Raw genomic sequence first — 19,609 nt, forward strand, 5'->3', positions numbered from 1 at the left:
ATATATATATATATATGAAAGTTTATTATACTTTTAGTTAATAATAATATAGACTTAAAATGAAAAGAATTATAGTGACTCAAGAAATAAATCAACTGTTTCGAAAATTTCAATATATATATTTATATGTTCTGTATGTATGTGTGTGATAATATATATATATAAAAATCTGTTTTTACATGCTTGCTCTCTTCTCCTTTTTTCTCATTACCTTAAAAACTTTTAAGAGATTCTTAAAATATTGATAAATTTCATGAGCGACTGTAGTTCCATGAAATTATATTTTAATTTTACACAATTTTCTCTTAAACTTTACACAAGGAGAGACATTTTCAAGGCATGGACACTTTTAGATAATTTTAAACATAATTATGCAATGTATATTCCGATCCTCGTCTCTCTTAAGATGAGTATGAAGATTGCTCGCCTTCGTTACAACGTTAATGACGCCTTTCTAAACGTGCGGCGGGAGGCACTGGAATCTGCTCGTGCAGATTTGTGCATTTCGTGAGAATTTCGCGCAGACCTTTTAAATTCGCTGACACTAATTAATTCTCGAGCGTGATACGATCGTGCGCAACAACAAACGGGAGAAAGTCGCCATTAGGCTGCCAGAAAAATCGGCAGCCTCGTTAAGAGCAAGTTGGGGAGGAGAAGTATCGTTATAAGGCCGATCGAAGATAATCTGATATATATTAAGGGTACAGTGTGTGTATGTAGTACTCTCTTTTTTTTTTTTTTATTCCGGAAAACACTCGCCGTATATGTGCCTATTACAGAACATAATCGACAGTCTAACGGTCCGTGCGTTAAAGTTACGATGTGCTGTTGTACGCCGCGCACACGTTGTGTAAATCGTTGGATTATAATGAATGCGTCCCGTTTCGCATTAAATGGGAGTGAAATAGAACAAGTTACGCGGATGGACGAAGCTATTTTCTCGAAAGCAGATCGCAGTTAAATTATACATAATTTGACGCGTCGCACGTGAAATAGTAATATTATAAATTACGAGCAAAAATAACATTCTTTTTATCAATAGCAGAATTTGTCCTATATTTTATATTACGCTCGGTTTTATATGGAACGCTTTTTAATCGCTGAAATTCGAAAGTTCGATCAAATAAAAACTAGTGTTTCGCCTATCAGATCTTAACGGAATTTTTACGCTGTACTTTTTCGATAAACCATTTTTAACGGGATCACAATTATCTATTTCATTCCATCAAAACTTGTACAATATCCGTGTGTAATAGTTTAACGAACAAAAGCGTACCTCTCATCGCATTCCTAGTATAAATGCAGCATAAAAAAGCAAGCGTCGATACTCTCCGGTCAGGTAAGCATCGATTGATTTAAAAATCATAGTCGACGGAACACATACACACACGCTCGGAATCTCGGACGTTCAACTCCGAGCAGTATCCCCTCAGGATCGGGTACAGCTCGGCCGCAATCGAGTTTCCGTCGATAAAACCGAACAGTCCACGGTCTCTCGTCCACCAAATGTCCGCGATCGTTCCGTCAAAAAGCCGCGTGGGAGGCTGCGAGTCATTGTGTTCAATCGACGCCCAAAAAGAAACCTATCGGAATATAGATCCGCATTCTTTTCCACCCAACGGAGCGGGGTTGAAGGAAAGCAGAGCATATTATTACATATATATCGGGACGCACCTGCGCGCGAGAAGCTCGTAGCCATTCCTTCATTCTGTGTGAGAGAGAGAAAGAAAGAGAATCCGCGGAGTAATAAATTTCAAGCCGGTAAAAACGGCACGCGGTAGGTTACGAGAGATTGATGGAGCGACGCGCGAGAGGTGAGAGCGCGCGAGAGGCTGCCCGCGTAAGTGGGCCTCTCATCTGATCGCTGTCTCTCTCTTTCTCTCTCTCTCTCCTTCTCTTTCTCTCTTTTGGTCCGACAGTGACCATCAAACCAGAAAAAGTCGCCACCCGGAAAGTTCTCTCGGCCCAGCTATTTGCCCTCGATCGCGAGTACGGCCGCTAACCGCCGTCGTAATGACCGCTCCGTATATGTCTGCCCGGGTGAAAATAATTTTAACTCAATTACGCGCGCGGCAGCCTGCATGCCTCGCCTCATAGTCTTCATTGTCGACCTCCTCGTGCCCGACGACGGCTTGGGAACGCCCGCTCTTTCGTTACGAACCGGCCGATCCGTCGCGACGTGGCGCCTTTTGATGTCTGTGTAGCCTCCTCGGCTCTCATACGATGCAATTTCGCCATTGTCTCGCAGCTTAATCTCACGCAGTTACGTTGATGTCGTTATTATTATCGTTATCGTAGCCCCTTCAATGTACGGATAATTGAATCGATTCACGCGGCTATGTATGAAGTGAAACGGAAATTCCGAAAATAAAGTTACGCTATATCTTTATTGCTCAAATTATGCGACGCAGCTGGTATAATATATTCAGATAATATAGTGACTCACGAAATTGACTTATTGTTTCAAACATTTTAAAAAGTTGTTTAAAAATTTATTATTAAATTTATATGTGTTATATGTACCTTCGTCTAATAATAGTTATCGATATTATCGAGATTTGTTTTTATATGTTTATTTTTTTCTCTTCTCTCTTCTTGTTATATTAAAGATTTTTATGAAATGTTAAAAATATTTGATAAATTTCGTAAATGACACTATCACGTAGTATCCCTTACTATATGCAAAGTTCTTTCTTACCTGCTTTTGTGATTTCCTATCTTTAGTGAAAGAGATATACGTGTGTGTGTGCAGTGTCGTCCGATTCTCATGAAATACGCAAAAATTCTGCGGAATTTTAAATGCATGTTTTTCATGATATTTTCAATACATTCGTATGACGTAAATATTAATCCAATTACTTGCAAATTATATAATAAACGTTGCATAATGAACGTTGATACTAAATGTGAATAGACATGAATCAAACGAGCAAATGGATGCATTCAGCTCGTAAACGTTAATTACTTTAATACTTTCATTATTACAGCGATTAATTATCGATTATTTGAGCTTGTTTCGTTACGTTATCTCGCGTGTACGCATCGCGTTGAGAGGACTTTTCAATCGCACGAATCGACGAATATAAAGAGATCCTCCATTTTTTTAATCACGACGCTTCATCCTGAACTCGAGACAATTCGACGGAATAAAAGAGAGAAAGAGCGAGAGATGAGAGACGCACGGTTATATTGACTTGTGAGAGGAGGATGAATAAGCGATCCGCGCAAAGTGTATTGGGCCGATGACGATGCTTTACGATCGAAGATAACGTGCAGAAGACTATACGCCAATTTCACAGGCCACGTTTCCCCCCGAGGAATTAATCGCCCCTCGTTTAAACCTTCGGCACTCCTCGTCCTTCCATTTTTAAATCTCCTCACGGCATCATCCGTCGATGCTGCCAGCGAGGGCATCTCCCCTCGCTAGTTGCACGTTGCGCGTACAGGCATATATATTGAGGGTAACTACTCTAATTATCGAGGTCTCGCGTAAAACGAGTATGTAAACATAAATCGACAATCTTGTCGAGTCAACCGCGCGATCGTTTAACTACACGGTAAGCCCATTTTTCTTCCGCTGAGAAGGAGGAGAAGCAAAGAGAGAGAGAGAGAGAGAAGAGGGAGAGGAGGAGAAGAAGTCCTTGACGTCTTATTATGACGATTAAAATTCCCACGCGTTTTCTCTGTCTTTTCCTGTTCTTTAATTATTTTACTTCGATAACCCATCGACTATTCTCCCTGTGCCTCCGTTTGTAAATTAAAATCTCCTCGGGATGTGCATTTCTATTTTTTTTTCACCGGACGAGCATCTCGTCGGAAACGTCCCTCACGTTTCTAATGGGATCGAATTATATCGCGTGTAATTATCCCGATGACATAAAAACAGGCTGTCGATTCGGGTTGTCAACATTAGCGATGCGTCCTCTCTCACGTCGCACGTAAACACTCTCCTCTCTCTGTCTCGGTAAACGTAATAATTTTCTCTATCGCTGCGTGGCATGAATATCACTCGGTCTCGTTACGTTTATCCTCGGAAGCGCATTATGCACGAAATGTAACAAAACAAACGAACTGTCCTGATAGACTTTATGCCCTCATTCGCGTGAGGATTCTGTAACAACGTGACTACAGTAAAAATGTATTTTTTATCACATTCGCCTCCCTTTCGTTGAAATGTATCTTTCGCTCATTCATTCTCGATGTTATAGCTCATGACAGTATATAACGCTCACAGTAAGAATCCAATCCAATCGTATCGTGCAATATTTCATGTTTCTCTCGTACCTGGCGTCAAACGCGCGTCTGTGAGAGAGACTCATATAAAATATATCGCGTGTAATTATCCCGATGACATAAAAACAGGCTGTCGATTCGGGTTGTCAACATTCGCGATGCCTTTCTCACGTCGCACGTAAACACTCTCCTCTCTCTGTCTCGGTAAACGTAATAATTTTCTCTATCGCTGCGTGGCATGAATATCACTCGGTCTCGTTACGTTTATCCTCGGAAGCGCATTATGCACGAAATGTAACAAAACAAACGAACTGTCCTGATAGACTTTATGCCCTCATTCGCGTGAGGATTCTGTAACAACGTGACTACAGTAAAAATGTATTTTTTATCACATTCGCCTCCCTTTCGTTGAAATGTATCTTTCGCTCATTCATTCTCGATGTTATAGCTCATGACAGTATATAACGCTCACAGTAAGAATCCAATCCAATCGTATCGTGCAATATTTCATGTTTCTCTCGTACCTGGCGTCAAACGCGCGTCTGTGAGAGAGACTCATATAAAAATCTCACGATCCCAAAACACAGTCACGAACAAAACACATATTTGCCTTGCCAGCGTCTTTTGATCCGCGGCAATGTAAATTTACCGAGAGAGAGAATAAATATGTACAAGCATGTATAAATATTAACACCTATTCAAACTGTCAATGCGTTTAGATAATGCAAGCAAGAGGCACGTATGTATGTATTTATTGACTCGTAACTGCTCGTTGTCGTAATATTTTGTCTTTCGCGTTAAAGTAAAGAAATTTAATTTATAATTTATACATAGAGAAAAAATTGAATATATTATAATATAAAAATATTTTATTCGATATTAAATCATGATTAGATTTTTTATTTATGTTTTTTTTTTATTTCTTATGTACATTTATGTATATTTATTATATATATCTCGACAAATATTTAATATATTTAATATATAATTTTTGTTTTATTTTTTAAAATATTTTGAACAGATTGTAAAATTGCACTGGTTTATCTAGCATGTCAAATTACAGCATTACGAAATAAATTTGTATTTACATCAATTTGAAAGAGCAAGTCTTGCCGCCATTCGCGTTGGCTTTACGAAGTATCCCTTCGACACCTCGGGAGGTTTGCACAGATGCTCCTCCCTTTGGTAGCCGTGACGCTGTATCCGATTATTCCATTTGTAATTACAACGATAATATACGGCACGCCTTTTTCAAAGAATCTTACGGGCGTGCACACGTGGAGGATATGCGTGCGTGAAAAGGGAGTCGTCGATGGCGTCGACGACGACCGGAGTGGAGCGAAGGGAGCGCGAAGGGTGGCCGTATGACCGCGTACAGGAGGGGGATATAAGGGACCACCGTTTGGTGGGGAGAGACAGGGGTTTCGGGTGGCAAACGGCATGGGCCGCGAAAAGGGGACCCGCGTAAATTGAAAGGGGGCACGGCCGTCTTGTTGTGTTTAAAAAGGCAATTTGCGGGCCTGAGATACGGCCTATATATTACGGTGCAACTTGCTACGCGATGGTGGGAGATAGCTCGCTTGATAGCGAGCTCCCCTTTTTCTCGCGCGACGAGGGGGAAGGGGAGACTTTACCGTGGACCCCGACCGGGGTCCTCCTCTAACCGCACCGTTCCTTCTCGCGGAGCGGGATCTCCTCTCCTTTTTCCCGGGGGCCCCGGGGGCCTCCTACCGCCCCACCATCTGGCCAGGTAAATGCGTTTCTTGTGTAGCTCGCTGCTCGTTTGCGGACGGGACGATTTACTCTCGCGGTATAGTCGTATTCAAATATCTTCTTGTGCCGGGCGAGCGAGGCCCCCGCGAGCTGCTTCGCCGCCTTCCGCCCTTTTTGACCGCCTCGTCTTGTTTCTTCTTCGTTCCCTTTCCCTCGCGCCTTCTTCCCTTCACAGACTTCTTTATCCTTCGTTCCGTTGCACGCGCCTAATCCACTTACTTAGTCCTCGCAATTGCCACGGCCACCTAATCCTCTCTGTACTACCGCAGTGTAATCGAGGAACTACCGATAGCGGTGAACGAACTCGGAGATTTCCGGGTTTAATTATCCAACCGCGACAAACGGAGCGTTTGATAATTATGAGCAGACGGTTCTCCCTAAGTTATGCTTTTACGCTACGAAGAGGGTACAGTGCTATGCGATGTGTACATGTCGACATCACGCTAATCACGCTGTAAGTTGCCATTGCCGGTGACGACGTCGATCTGAAAAGAGATAAGATGCCATGAAATCAAACAGAAATAGGTAACAAATATTTATTTCTTAAAAAAATATTTAAAATTATTTGACAAAAATTTCAAAAAATTTTGTGGAAATTTCAAAAATAAAGATTTTAAGCTTTTATATTACATATAACTATGCTTTTTCATAGCTAAATCGATTGGTGAAAAAATCGGGATTTAAAGGGTTCCGATAATTTCGATACACCTTGTTTAAATTTACCTTATTTGTGATTCATGGAGGATACATGCGAACACATCGATTACTCCCTAACCGGTCGACGTCCCGTCAACAATGTATTAATAAGCGACTCGCTATTACGATAATTATATGTCACGGTGTGCCAACGAAAAAATAAAGTTTCTCTTTCCGTATTACCGCTAATTCGGTAAGTTGCGAGGTGCAAGAAATATAAAATATTCGGCGCGCAACATGCATATGCATATTCAGGTTACATGAATACCGCGATCGTTGGGCTGCGCGCGCGTAATTTAGACTTATTAATATCTCTTAAATTGAACGGGTTGCTTAATTTTAGCGATATCCTGTAGCGATTTACACTGGCCCGCTTGGCGCGTATTTATCACAAACCTCCCAACGGCCACGCCCGTTTTATCGCTTACATCTGGCTGGAAAGTAGCTTCCGTATTTCGCCAGGATCGTAGCTTCATCGTCAGTAGTTCCACGAAAATTCGATTAAATACAAAGTAGCCTTAAAAAGCGTTTGCGCTCGCTACCAATTATGCGAGTATGGCGCAAAGTGTTGGGCGCATCTTCCAGCATCTCAAACCGGTTTGGTATAATTTCGCTACTTTCGCGGAGAGCGCAGTCAAACGCGAATCAGTTTCGCGATAATTATCCTACGAAAGAGAGAAAGTTTGTTCGTTCTTTCCGTATACTGCGAAAATTATTCAAATTGAGCAAAAGAGGTATAAGAGGCAAGATGAATACGAAAAACAAATTAATTGATAAAAGCTAAAAACTATATAAACTTAAATTGTAAAGAAAGCACATCTTGAAAAAAGGCGAACAAGCGATTTTGCTATACTATATATAAATATGATTTATATTTGTATTTTCGACTCGTTAAATATAAAAGAAAAATATTCTCATTCACATATGCGTATTAATTATATATTTTTGCAAAATATTTTGTAATATGGAAAGAGGGATAAATTTTATGATAATATCTATGAGTCTTTTATATTTGATATCGCAAGGATTGATATTACTGCGCGTAATTTAGAAGAACAGTTAACATCTACACAGCTATGATGGCGTGTGTAGAATCGCTACCGTTTCGTAAAAACACGAAAAAACATCTATGTAAGAGGGTATACAAGCTCATTTGCACAGAATGTATGACAATCGTAATAAATTGCGTCTCCCGATATCGATCTCCTTATGTTACTTAGTAGCGCGATCTAGGAATGTTATATCTTCAGGCGTTTATTTCTCTTGCGAGCACCATAAATATCGCGCAGCGATTCCAATTAACTTTATCTCTATCTGTACAAATTACACAGAACGTCGTCGCTAAATTCACTAAATTCACGAATGGACGGAGATACGAGTTACAGATACGAGATATATTTCTGCGACGTAATCAAATTTTTAAGAGCTTGTTTTTGCAGGAAAATATGCTGATTTTTTAAACGTTGGAATCTTGGAAGATAACAGAGTATGTATTTAGATAAATCGATAAGTAAAAATACCAGTTAGCTTTATATTTAGGAAAAAAGGCAGGATAATATTGAAGTGTTATATTATTTATGTTATGTAATATTTATTTTTTAACATTTCGATTCTCGTGCAAGAAAAGTGTGCAAAACGCGTTATGCAAAACTTCAGAATTTGGCAATATTCATGATATATATATATTGTAATATGTAGTTCCAAATAGCACATATAACCGACATTATTTGGTAAGGCAACCTCGCACTGATTTCCCCATCCTCCCCTTCGAGCCACATATTACATCGTCACGACGTTTAATTAATGTTGGCATAACGGATAAGAGGTAGGGGAGAAATACACCGTGAAGATCCCTGTATAAGCATAGAGAATGGCTACGCGATTTATATATTCATCCTATTTATGGTTTGTATACACGTTGCGGTATTTATGCTATTTTTTGCATACATTTGCATAATTATCAGTTATTATTAGATTAATATCTTATTATACATAATGAAATTTTGCATACATATAACTACAGATATTATTTACAATAGCTTGCGTAAAGCGATTAAATTTTTTTCGCTCGATAGGTGTTCAAAACATATTTATATAAATTTTAATTAATATAAAATTATTTTTTGTTTTTTTTTAATTATATAAAATTTAGGAAAATTAATAGAGGCAACGAGTATATATCTTCCTTGAAATGGAATCCTTACACATACAAACTATTCTGTATCGTGCAAAATTTTCAATGCAATCTAACTACATTTTATAAATTTCAATAAAACAATATATAACATTTAGTCATAGATTATTATTACCAGTAGAAACATGTATCGATGAAATGATAGCAAGAATTATTGCACGTCGAATCACGATGTAGAGGTATAAGATGCAATTGGATACATTTAAAAAATACAATTACAGCATGATAATAAGGTGATGTATGGGCGAGATGCACGAAGCTATGGGGGCGAAAACCTCTCCGCGTTACCTCGCACTACCGAAGTTTCCAATCTATAAGGTATCAACAGTTGCCTAGCTGGCACGTTGTATACCTCCGGGACTTGCGATTTAGTATGTTGATATAACGGATGGGTGAGCAAGAAAAGCTCGGGCGAGCACCTCCTTCACGAGGCGTGAGATTGAAAGGGAATAAAAAAGAAGTTCCCGGGCGACTTGTATCGAATTTCACACTACGTACTTCCCGACTATTTACACCGCGTCTATATACACTTCATTATGTACATTCAAATGGTAAAACTTCTTCGCCATTTCAGGAAAGAGTTTCGAGAGCCTCGAGAGACATAAATTTAATCCGGTGAGCGTATGTCAATTGTGTGATTTTTTAGAAATATATATTTAATGCAGTCAAATCTCGAAACAAAATAGTATGCATTTAAATACAATTAAGAAAAAGCTCTAAACATATATATAGTACATATTTAATTCGCTGAATATGTCGAGCGATCTTGGGAAAAGCATATATTTGAGCAGTCGAAATTCGAAATGAAATCTCTTTAAACATATGAAATGTTACATTTTCCTTAATGTAAATTTAATTCGATGAACATGTCAAGGAAACGCGGAAAAAATATTTCATGCAATTAAATTTTGAAATAAAATTGTTATGCACCTAAATAAAAAAAGAAATTAAGAAAATATTCACACATAAACATGTAAAATATATAAAAAAATACATTTTTTTCTCTAATTTTTATTTTCAAGAGCACGCAGATGTTCTTTCCAATGATCGATCAATCTTTCGGCAAACTTGTGCCCCAGTAATCGTCGGCAGGATGATCTTGTCAGTAACGAAACGCGGAGGCGTCGCTCGGTCGAACTTCCGAAACCTCTCGCGGCGCGGAAGCGGCCGAACGAGAAGAACGACTCTCGTCCTCGCGCTCGCGCGTTCCGCCGTATATACCTTCGGGAGTCGCGATTCGGAATGTTGATATAACGGATGGGTGAACAAGAAAAGCATCGCTGCGAGTTCTCTCTTTCTCTCTTTCTTTCGTTCATTCTCTTTCTCTCTTTCTCTCTCTTTGTCGTCCCTTCTCCCGCGAAGGGCCTGCGCGCTCCTCTCTCGTATCCGGCAAAAAAGCACCGGCGCCGGTACATTGAACCCGGCAAGAGAGTTCCGCCACACGTTCGCGAGGCCGTTTCAGTATTTGACTGTTCCCCGTGTGCAGCGGCGACGGACTATCCTTTTCTCTCTCTTCTCAGTTCGACTCCCGTCGAGACGACAGAACGCCATAAGCAACCAATTTAAATGTAAATTGAAAACCACCACGGGAGGGGCAAGGGGAGGGAGGGAGGGGGGGGGGGCAAGCATACAAATTGTTCGACTCGCCGTCAAAAAATACTGCGAGCAAAGATCAAACGGAAGACAAGACACGCGGACGAGAGGGTGGCGTATAAGGGACCGATGGTCGAGATAGAACGAGAAAAGGTGCCCCGGAGAAGGGTATCTCAGGGGCGGCCCGACCTTCTCTCCCCCGCGCCCGATCTGTCCCGGCGGTTGGTTGTATTATCCCCCTTTACTTGCCGTTACCGTGAGAGAAGAAGCCGGTCGGTGTTTGTTCCACCCTAAGGCAAAACGGATCTCCCCGGCTACTATGCTAGACTGCCCTCTAAATATTTGCCTTTCCTCGACGAAAGTCGCGTCGTCCCGTGCGGCTCGCTCGGCCAACGATAGTCATCGCGTTTCGTCGGAGAGAAAAATTCACGAAGACATTTAGAGAGAGAGAGAGAGAGAGAGACAGAGATAGTTCCTCTTTCTCTTCCTTTCCTCTCACTCTTTCTTTTTCTGTCTCCGGAGGATCGCACGCCGTCGTAGAGAATTCCTCCGCATGCTCAACGTACGATCAGAAGAAGCGAGATTAATGGATCAGTTTATCCTCCCCATTAACGATTTCGGATCTGCGCGGATTCATCCTCCCTCTTGCGTGTGGCGAGGAATTAATTTCCCATTCTCCCAAGTTAGGCCGAGATAGCCGACTTACCATAATTTTCATGGATTCGGATCGCTTCACGACTGTTGAATATTCCCCCGTTTATTATAAACGATTTTTTAAATCAACGTCAGACGTAATAGGATACGTCGAGCGATAGTCGAATACTAATTAATCGAATCCAAGTTGCGTTTCTTTAAAAAAGTATAGCATAATAGAAATATTTTTTCTCTTTTATTCTAATTTTTGTGACATCGTGCGTTTTTTCTATTAAAAGAACGCACTAATTTCTATAATACTACGCTTTACTAGTCTCTATCTTTTTTATATGCGTACCATAATATTTCTGCAGAAAAATAATTTTTTAATCATAATACTTTTTTCTTAAAAATATTATTCATTGTGTATAAAATATTAAAGAACAAAAAATATAGAAAATGTAAAATAAAATATACATTTATTTATTTATATTGCATCACTTTTTTACAATTCAAATCTTTTTCGTTCAAAAAATGGAAAAAGCAATCGTTGTGCGTATATTTTATTGAAACTCACATTTTTTTTTTTTTTTGCAGAAGAAAATAGCGTCTATATACACCGATGTATATATAGGCGATTTCTATGATTGCGTTGAATTTGTACGAAATATTTTCCTTTTAATCGCTATCAACATCATACGCGCGTTAATCCGCGTACGATGAACGATACGGGGATTGATGCGGGAACGATGTAGCGACTAATTCATCGCGCGGTTTGTCATTAGCTGTCGCGTGCAGATACACGGCATTTTGGGAACATTTCCGGTTACGTTTACAATACCGGCGTCGGCACATAAATTTTTAACGACGACGCCGGTGTCGTATCGGTTATACGTGTACGTGTCATGATTTATCGATCCCGGGCGGGTTAACATCGACAGCCCCAGCCGGAGGCTGATGCAACGCGTCCATCGTCCAAACCCGGCGATAGAACACGATAGATCCCATTAGCTGCCGGCCAAGGTTGCGGCAACATTTCGCCGATTGTATCTCGCGGACACGTTCGACACGTTACGCGTAATCAATATGTACACCGGTCCCTCGAAGGGACCGTGGCCAGTCGAAATATCCGCGATAATGCATAGGCGCGCGCGGGCACGTCCCGAAACGCTGCTAATTTAAATTATTGTGGCTTTCAGCCTGACATAACGTACGCGTAAATTTAAATCTCTGAAACAGGACGCAACGCTGATATGGAAAGAGAGAGGGAGAGAGAGAGAGAGGAGAGTGCTTGTTAGCACTGTGGTAGCCATCAACATAATTAACCACCTAAGTGGAGACGCCTGTGTATCATTATTAGTACACGCCTCGATGTTACGGGGAAACCGGAGGGGACGGGGGAGATGGTGCTTACGAGAATTTAGGTGTGTCCTGATTTAAGCGCACGTAATGCGAAATATCCAATTAAGTCATAATGGGGCTCCCTATTGCATCCCATATAACATCGCTACAGTAGATATTTACGTTTGTCAGGGAGAGTGTATCTTTTGATACGACGAATGGGGGAGCCGTTCCTGATTTGATCCTCTCTTCTGAATGTAAAAGCTACCGCGAGGTACAATTCAGCATATTTTGCCGTACCTACTTACCTATCTACGAAATCAAAGGAACGTATATAACGAAACTCTCTTTACGCGACGACCTAGTTCGTTAAACGTGCCCCATCTCCCGCGATATGTACGTGACTATTCTTCCGAATGGCATTAATCTCGCCACCCTCGAGGGTAGGTTCCTCCTACGCATATACCCTTTGCGCGCGCGATATATACCACGGTGTAAAATAAATATCTCTCGCAGTATATAGGAGATATATTTGCGATAAATCCGAATACTGATCCGTTCCCTTTGCCCTTCTTTTTGCAGTTCGCAACGGTTATTCTTGCGTACCTGTTGCTCTCTCGGAAGGCCTCGATATCCGATTGAACACAGCCGCCCGAGCGGTGCGATACGGACCAAACGGCGTGGAAGTCTGGGCCGCACCCTCCCGTAGCCCGCACACAAATCATACCGTTTATAAGGCGGATGCCGTATTGGTTACGTTGCCCCTCGGCGTCCTCAAGACGTCCTCGCCGCCTTCCGGGGTCAGCTTCACCCCGCAGCTTCCGGACTGGAAGTCTCAGGCGATTCAACGACTTGGCTTTGGCAATTTAAATAAGGTAAGCGTCGATCTCTTATGTGTGTGTCTATGTCTTGTATGTGTCTTGGACAAGTCGCTGTCACCCCTAAAGCGATCTGAGAGATGTTCTGTCGAGCACATTGATATAAAAAATATTTAGGACTGCATAATCATGTATTAAGTCTTATCACTAATCACGCAATGACGGAATTCAATAGTAATGAATGTGTATTATTTTATTTTATAATAGAATTTATAAAAATTTTATATCTTGATAAATCAAGATTAATTATTTAATATTAAAGCTTGATCAGATATAAAAAAATTTGACGCTTTCTCGAATATAATAAAAAGCAGAATTTTATGAAATATTCAAAATTATATAATATGGTATTAAGTATATTAAAATTTGAAAAATTATGTTTGATTACTTATTGAATATATAAATATTAAGATTGAAATTGTTTCTGCAAATTTTCTCTCGAAATTTTTCCGTGTATCTCGGTATATTATTTAATCTTATAATTTTCTCTTCAATTTTTCAGGTGGTATTATGCTTCGAGCGCATTTTCTGGGATCCTACGGCCAATTTGTTCGGCCACGTGGGAAGTACCACCGCGTCGCGCGGTGAGCTCTTCTTGTTCTGGAACTTATACAAGGCGCCTGTCCTGCTGGCCCTCGTCGCCGGTGAAGCGGCTTGCGTAATGGAAAATGTCAGTGACGATGTTATCGTCGGCCGTTGCATCGCCGTACTGAAAGTAAGTGGATGAAATTTCTAGTTGGCGCGCGAAAGGTGAAGGGTACATCAGACCCCAGCGGTCTTATTCAGCTTAAGCATATCGAAATGCCTCGCCGATATTAACCTTTTTCGCGAGCCAATTTCTTTAAATAAAAATTTTAATTTTTTAGTTCATCATATCATATCATATCTTGAAATTTAAAGATCTGATTTTATATTTGAATCGAGCACTCATAAAAAAAATCTTTAGACGAAATTTTAAAAATTTGTTTTGTATTTAAAAATTAGGAATACATAAGTTTTTTTCTATTTCAAAGTTTTTAAAATATGTATCAATTTGTACGAAAACATATTAAATTTTTTTAATTTGTGTATTGTTAAATATGATATATTTATTATTATAAGAGTCATAATCTTTTTCGACTTTTTCTGATACGTATTTTATAACACGGTTCGCGAAAGGAATCTTAATGCTTTGCGTCTGGTATTTTTTTTTTACTTTACGAGGAAAAATCAAAGGGGGGGATCGTCTTTGTGTTCTCGCAGGGTATTTTTGGAAACCAAGTGGTTCCACAGCCGCGCGAAAGCGTCGTGACAAGGTGGCGCGCGGATCCTTGGGCACGAGGATCTTACAGCTTCGTCGCGGTCGGCAGTTCCGGCAGTGATTACGATCTTCTAGCAGCGCCTGTGTCATCCCCGCACATGCTCAATCAACCTCCGCCGCAGCCAAGAGTATTTTTCGCAGGTAAACATCAGATCCGTTCTATATTTGATAACGCGCATTAGCGAAACTACGAGAAATTCAAACAGTTAGATCTCTCCAAATTCTCCATTGATGAATATGTATTTGCATTTGAATGTTATTTGCATCCTTGCGTAAAACGTAAGCGTTTCCAAAACGTTCCGATTGATGCGCACGATGCAATTTGCCTTGCTACAATATCGCCTTTCCAACTTGTGTGCACACAAGTAATTTCGTTGACGCTATTTGAAGATGCTTCTATTCGCGAAATATCGGTTATCGCGTAAGCAGATTGGATTGACGCTCGTTGAAATTTAACGAAAAACTGACGATAAATGTCAGGAGAAATTTTGCAGCATTATTTTAACAGCCTTAACGAATATAAATTTTAAATTTGATAATGCGCGGAGATTTGATAAATCGAATACGAGATAAATGTCACATCGTGACAGTCGTTTCGACAAAGTGTGCGCACGTTGATCTATCTACCTATACGGCGCGATTTTCAGGAGAGCACACTATACGGAATTATCCGGCTACCGTACACGGTGCATTTCTCAGCGGCCTTCGTGAAGGCGGACGTATAGCCGACCAGCTTTGCGGAAGTCCTTACGCGCCACCGACAATGGCAGCATCCGCTCCGCCAGCTCCGGGGATCACGTCAGCAAGCACCGGCAGTAGCTCGACGTCTTAGTATTTTTGCGTCTTAGTATTCTCGCTATTATGTTTTTTGTCTTTCTTTGAGCGAATAAGCTCCGAGGAGAAAATGGAGAGCTCTTTCTCGAAACTCTTTCGTGAAAGAGATACAAGAAAAGCTCTCCGTGAGACAATTCGGTCTCTGTGACAGCTCGACGACGGAAAACGCGCTCGTTGTGTTAGTGCTATTATTTCAACAGCTTACGTTTTTTATGCGATCGTTCTCGGTGAGTAACTTGATCCGATTAGGTATTAATTCGATTGAAAGGATTGACTGAAAGAATAACTTGACAATTTGCGAAATGCTCAATTTTTTGTGGCGGTGTATCACGTTTGTCAGACATCTCTCTATCCATGCACGCAAGTATATGCTGCTCAAATATTTTGTCTCTCCATTATCTATACATGTATTTTACATTATATTAATTATATTTTTATCCATAGAAAGAAATAAGTATTTGTTATGGCTTAGATTAAGTAATCCTTTACTTTCTTTTTCGTATAATAGATAACATGCTCTTGTTTATTTTCTTCGTTCTCCCAATTTTTAATTATGCTTCTGTTAACTTATCTATACGATTTATTAGAATTTACAAGTTTTATGCTATATAGAAATGCTACATACAAGACATGATTTTTGTATAATTGAAAGGTATTATTTATATAAACGTGCACTTATACATACGTACACTTATATATATCAATATCTATATTTCGAATAAATAAGAAAAGCAGTGATGTGCTCGAAACTGTGTGTGAACCAACGTAAACTGTATCACAAAATGTGCGAAGTAATGCAAAGCCATAAAGATATATCATTTTATGATGCAATATATATTATTTCGTGATAATAGAACAATCAGAATAGAGAACGAATCTAATTATATTCATATAAAACATATTTAATATAGCAAAAAAAAAAAAGATAGACCTATAATCATTTTTACATAATATTAGTTTATCGCAGCGTATTTTATTGTATACATATGCTGAATTTCAAGATTTAAGTCTATCAAAATTGCTAGCAGATAAAGCTATCGAGATTTCTTCGAATGTTTGTTGCATTTAACTGCGTGCGTTTGGACCATTTTCTTTAATTATATTATAAATAATTTCTGTTTATATTCCCCATCTCAAATACCCAATCATTATAAAATAATGCAGCAGTTATAAAAGATAATTTTAAGGTAAGTTACGTTATGGACTATCAATATAATGTATTACATTCCTGCGCAAGTAAAGCGCATAGAAATTTTCATTCTACCGTTTCAGGCGATTACGTAAATAATTAATGTAATTACAAACTTACAAACTATACTGTGTTGCAGCTGAGATTTGACACATGCATATATGTGGAAAATATATATGTAACAGAGAATTTATATATATATTACAATTAAAAGAGAATTGTTATACACATATCGACAATACCTATAATAGAATAGAGCGTTTCCTCTCTTGCTTCCCTATACTATACTATAATTGTTACGTTATTTTTTATGAAATAAGTCTTCATTATGGCGCGCATTGCATTTTCGATAAACGCGATTGAGATAGGATTTATTCGATTAAAATTTGTTCGCCTCAGTTTTATATCGCGTCGAAAATAAAAAGGAATATTAATTTTAGGCAAGTGCAATAGCAGCCATTGATAATATTGAAATGCCTTTGTTTTCAAATTTGTAATGTTGGTTTAATCATATCTAATAACGTGCACGCTATTTATATAGTAACCATTCCATCGGCGCGCGCGTCATCATATTAGATATCCTGTCTAATTTGGTAATATTGAATATTCGATCATTCCGGTACGGATATTACACTGCATGCATCGCCGCGGGCGCATTATTTCGAACTGTGTACAGATTTCCACTAATGCAAGTAACTTTGAAACGCATTTACCAAAATTCTAAAGGTATCATAATAATCCATAACCCCCTCGAAATCCCCAAATATTCTGATTCGCAATGAAATTGAGAATACATCGATATGTGTACGCGTATATATTGTGTTATTGTCACTAGAACGAGAAAAACCCCTATGACCGAATGGAATAAATTTTGCATCCTATTCCTTTTTTATCCTCTACTTTCTTCCGTTCTCGAAATTAATAATTCGATGAGAGAGCGTATCATAGCAACCATCACCGCAAACAAGCAAGGGAACACGCACTATCGGATCTGTCGCGGTGAATAATACTGTAGAAAGGAGGTATCTCGTCGTATCAGGTCTCCTTTCATCGTTTTTTTTCTTTTTTTATGATTAACTTCAAAAGATGAGTCTACTTCCGTTACCTAAAGTACAATGCAGTTTACCGAAAACGAGAAAATATCCCATTGATGTTACCGGTACGGCAAATATATCTTACGGGCACAAGTTACGCGAACGCGGAAATTGCCAGGTCGCAAAGTACCATGTTAAATCTATCTTCGAGGGCTCGGAGGAGGATAAGAGGGAGTATGAACAGTTTCTTAAAACTTTGGAATTTGAGAAAGAGACTGATCGAAAGATCAGGAATAAAAATCTTCGCCGACGAGTTCAACAAGGTATTGAAGCAGATGTCAATAATTTTTTTTATTATTTACATGAGCGTAAAAGATGGACGAAAACAAAAAAATATATCTACATTTTTTTGTAATTATCATACATGTAATTTCCGTCTTTTACTTTTCCTTGAATTTTGATAGATTTTAATTATACAAAATTGTAATTGAGATCTATGTTTAATTTTACAAAATTAATTTTAGATATTAATTATTAATTAATATTAATAATTATATATTAATATCAGGTTTTCAAAGAAAATTTAAAAAGTGATAAGATTACGTACTTTAGACACTACTTATTTATCACTTAACCGCAACTCGTTACACATAAATCTATATCTTATGTCTGCTTGGATTCGACATATTATCGTCATTTGTGTAATGGGAGCTGTTGAACGGGGATAATTACCAATCATTAATGCGACAACGACTAATCCTCAGACATGTCGACATACGAGGAGAATTTGCAGAAGCGTAGAGAGAAGCTGCGCGATCTCGTGTTGAGCGACGAGATGAATCTGACGAGAGAGATCACGGAGGAGGCGCGGCGGGGTGAGGACGCGCGACTCGAGGAAATGCGAGCGAGAACGGAAGAGCTGAGGAAACGACGCGAAGAGGAACACGAGGCGATGGTGGCTGCCAAACGGATGCAGCAATATCTTGCCGCGTGTCCAGATATCAAGCAGGAGCTGTCAAGGAGACGGGCGATCGACGCGAAGCGATGTAACGTGGCGCAGATGGCGGATAACGAGGCAAAGAGATCAGCCGAGAAGGAATTGGACGATTTATGGCACAAGCTGATGCTGAAGGAGCTCGAGGCGAAAAAGCGCGAAGAGACGGAGGAATCCGAAAAGCGTGCTTTAGCGCAGCAAGAAATGGCGCTCGCTTTAACCAGGCAAGTGGAGGATAGGCTAGTGCTAAAAGAGGGAAGAAACCGGGCCAAACAGGACGAACGACGGGAACATCTGGAGCGGTTGTGGGAAGACGTGCGTCGAGCGGAATTGCAGAATCTCGAAGCGGAAAAGCAGAAGAGGGAAAAATTGAAAAGGGAACTGGAGGAACAGATTCTGACGGCGAAGAGGTTTCTCGTTGAGCGCGCTCGCGAAGAGGCCACGGTGGATCGCGTATTCAACATGCTAGTCGAAGAGGAATTGGCCAAGGAAAAGGCAAGCGCGAAGAAGGACACGAAGGCTCTTCGGGCGGAATTACTGGCTTATCTGAAGTATCTTGAGGACTTGCGGCAGGAAGAGGTCAAACGGAATCTAGAGGTAGAAGCCATCGTTGAGCAGTCGCACAGGGATGTCGAAGAGCGACGCAACCTTGCGATGAGGAAATTCAAGGAAGCTCGCCAGCGCGCTGCGCAGGAAGTCCTTCGCGGCCGGGAGGAACAGCTGAGGGCGAAGCAGGAGGCGGATGAGCAAGAACAACGGTTCAAGATGGAGGAGAGAGAAGCTCTCGAGAGGCAGATAGAGATGAACGCCAACTTGATCGCAATGGAGCGGAAGGAGAGTAGACAAAGGGCGTTTCGTTACGGGTTGGAGCTCAAGGAGCAACAGAGGTACGTCCAAGAGATGAGACGTCGCGAATC

The 19,609-nt window shown here is 40.0% G+C and overlaps 2 protein-coding genes across 2 annotated transcripts in view; both read left to right on the forward strand.

Annotated features, from left to right (window-relative positions):
• LOC115234610 (lysine-specific histone demethylase 1A) overlaps window positions 1-16,892 on the forward strand; it is a 104,851-nt gene extending 87,959 nt beyond the window's left edge. Inside the window, exons 5-8 of the mRNA XM_029805803.1 lie at window positions 13,046-13,338; window positions 13,844-14,056; window positions 14,584-14,782; window positions 15,289-16,892. Of these exons, the coding sequence (XP_029661663.1) occupies window positions 13,046-13,338; window positions 13,844-14,056; window positions 14,584-14,782; window positions 15,289-15,473 (890 nt within the window). The 3' untranslated portion in view covers window positions 15,474-16,892. The remainder of the gene's footprint in view (window positions 1-13,045; window positions 13,339-13,843; window positions 14,057-14,583; window positions 14,783-15,288) is intronic.
• Window positions 16,893-18,464: 1,572 nt separating this feature from the next.
• Window positions 18,465-19,609, forward strand: part of LOC115234867 (trichohyalin-like) — a 1,959-nt gene continuing 814 nt past the window's right edge. The window contains exon 1 of the mRNA XM_029806229.1: window positions 18,465-19,607. Coding sequence (XP_029662089.1) covers window positions 18,465-19,607 — 1,143 coding nt within the window. The remainder of the gene's footprint in view (window positions 19,608-19,609) is intronic.

The sequence above is a fragment of the Formica exsecta genome, unplaced genomic scaffold (assembly GCF_003651465.1).
Source record: "Formica exsecta isolate Colony F162 unplaced genomic scaffold, ASM365146v1 scaffold108, whole genome shotgun sequence".
NCBI classification, from domain to species: Eukaryota; Metazoa; Arthropoda; class Insecta; order Hymenoptera; family Formicidae; genus Formica; species Formica exsecta.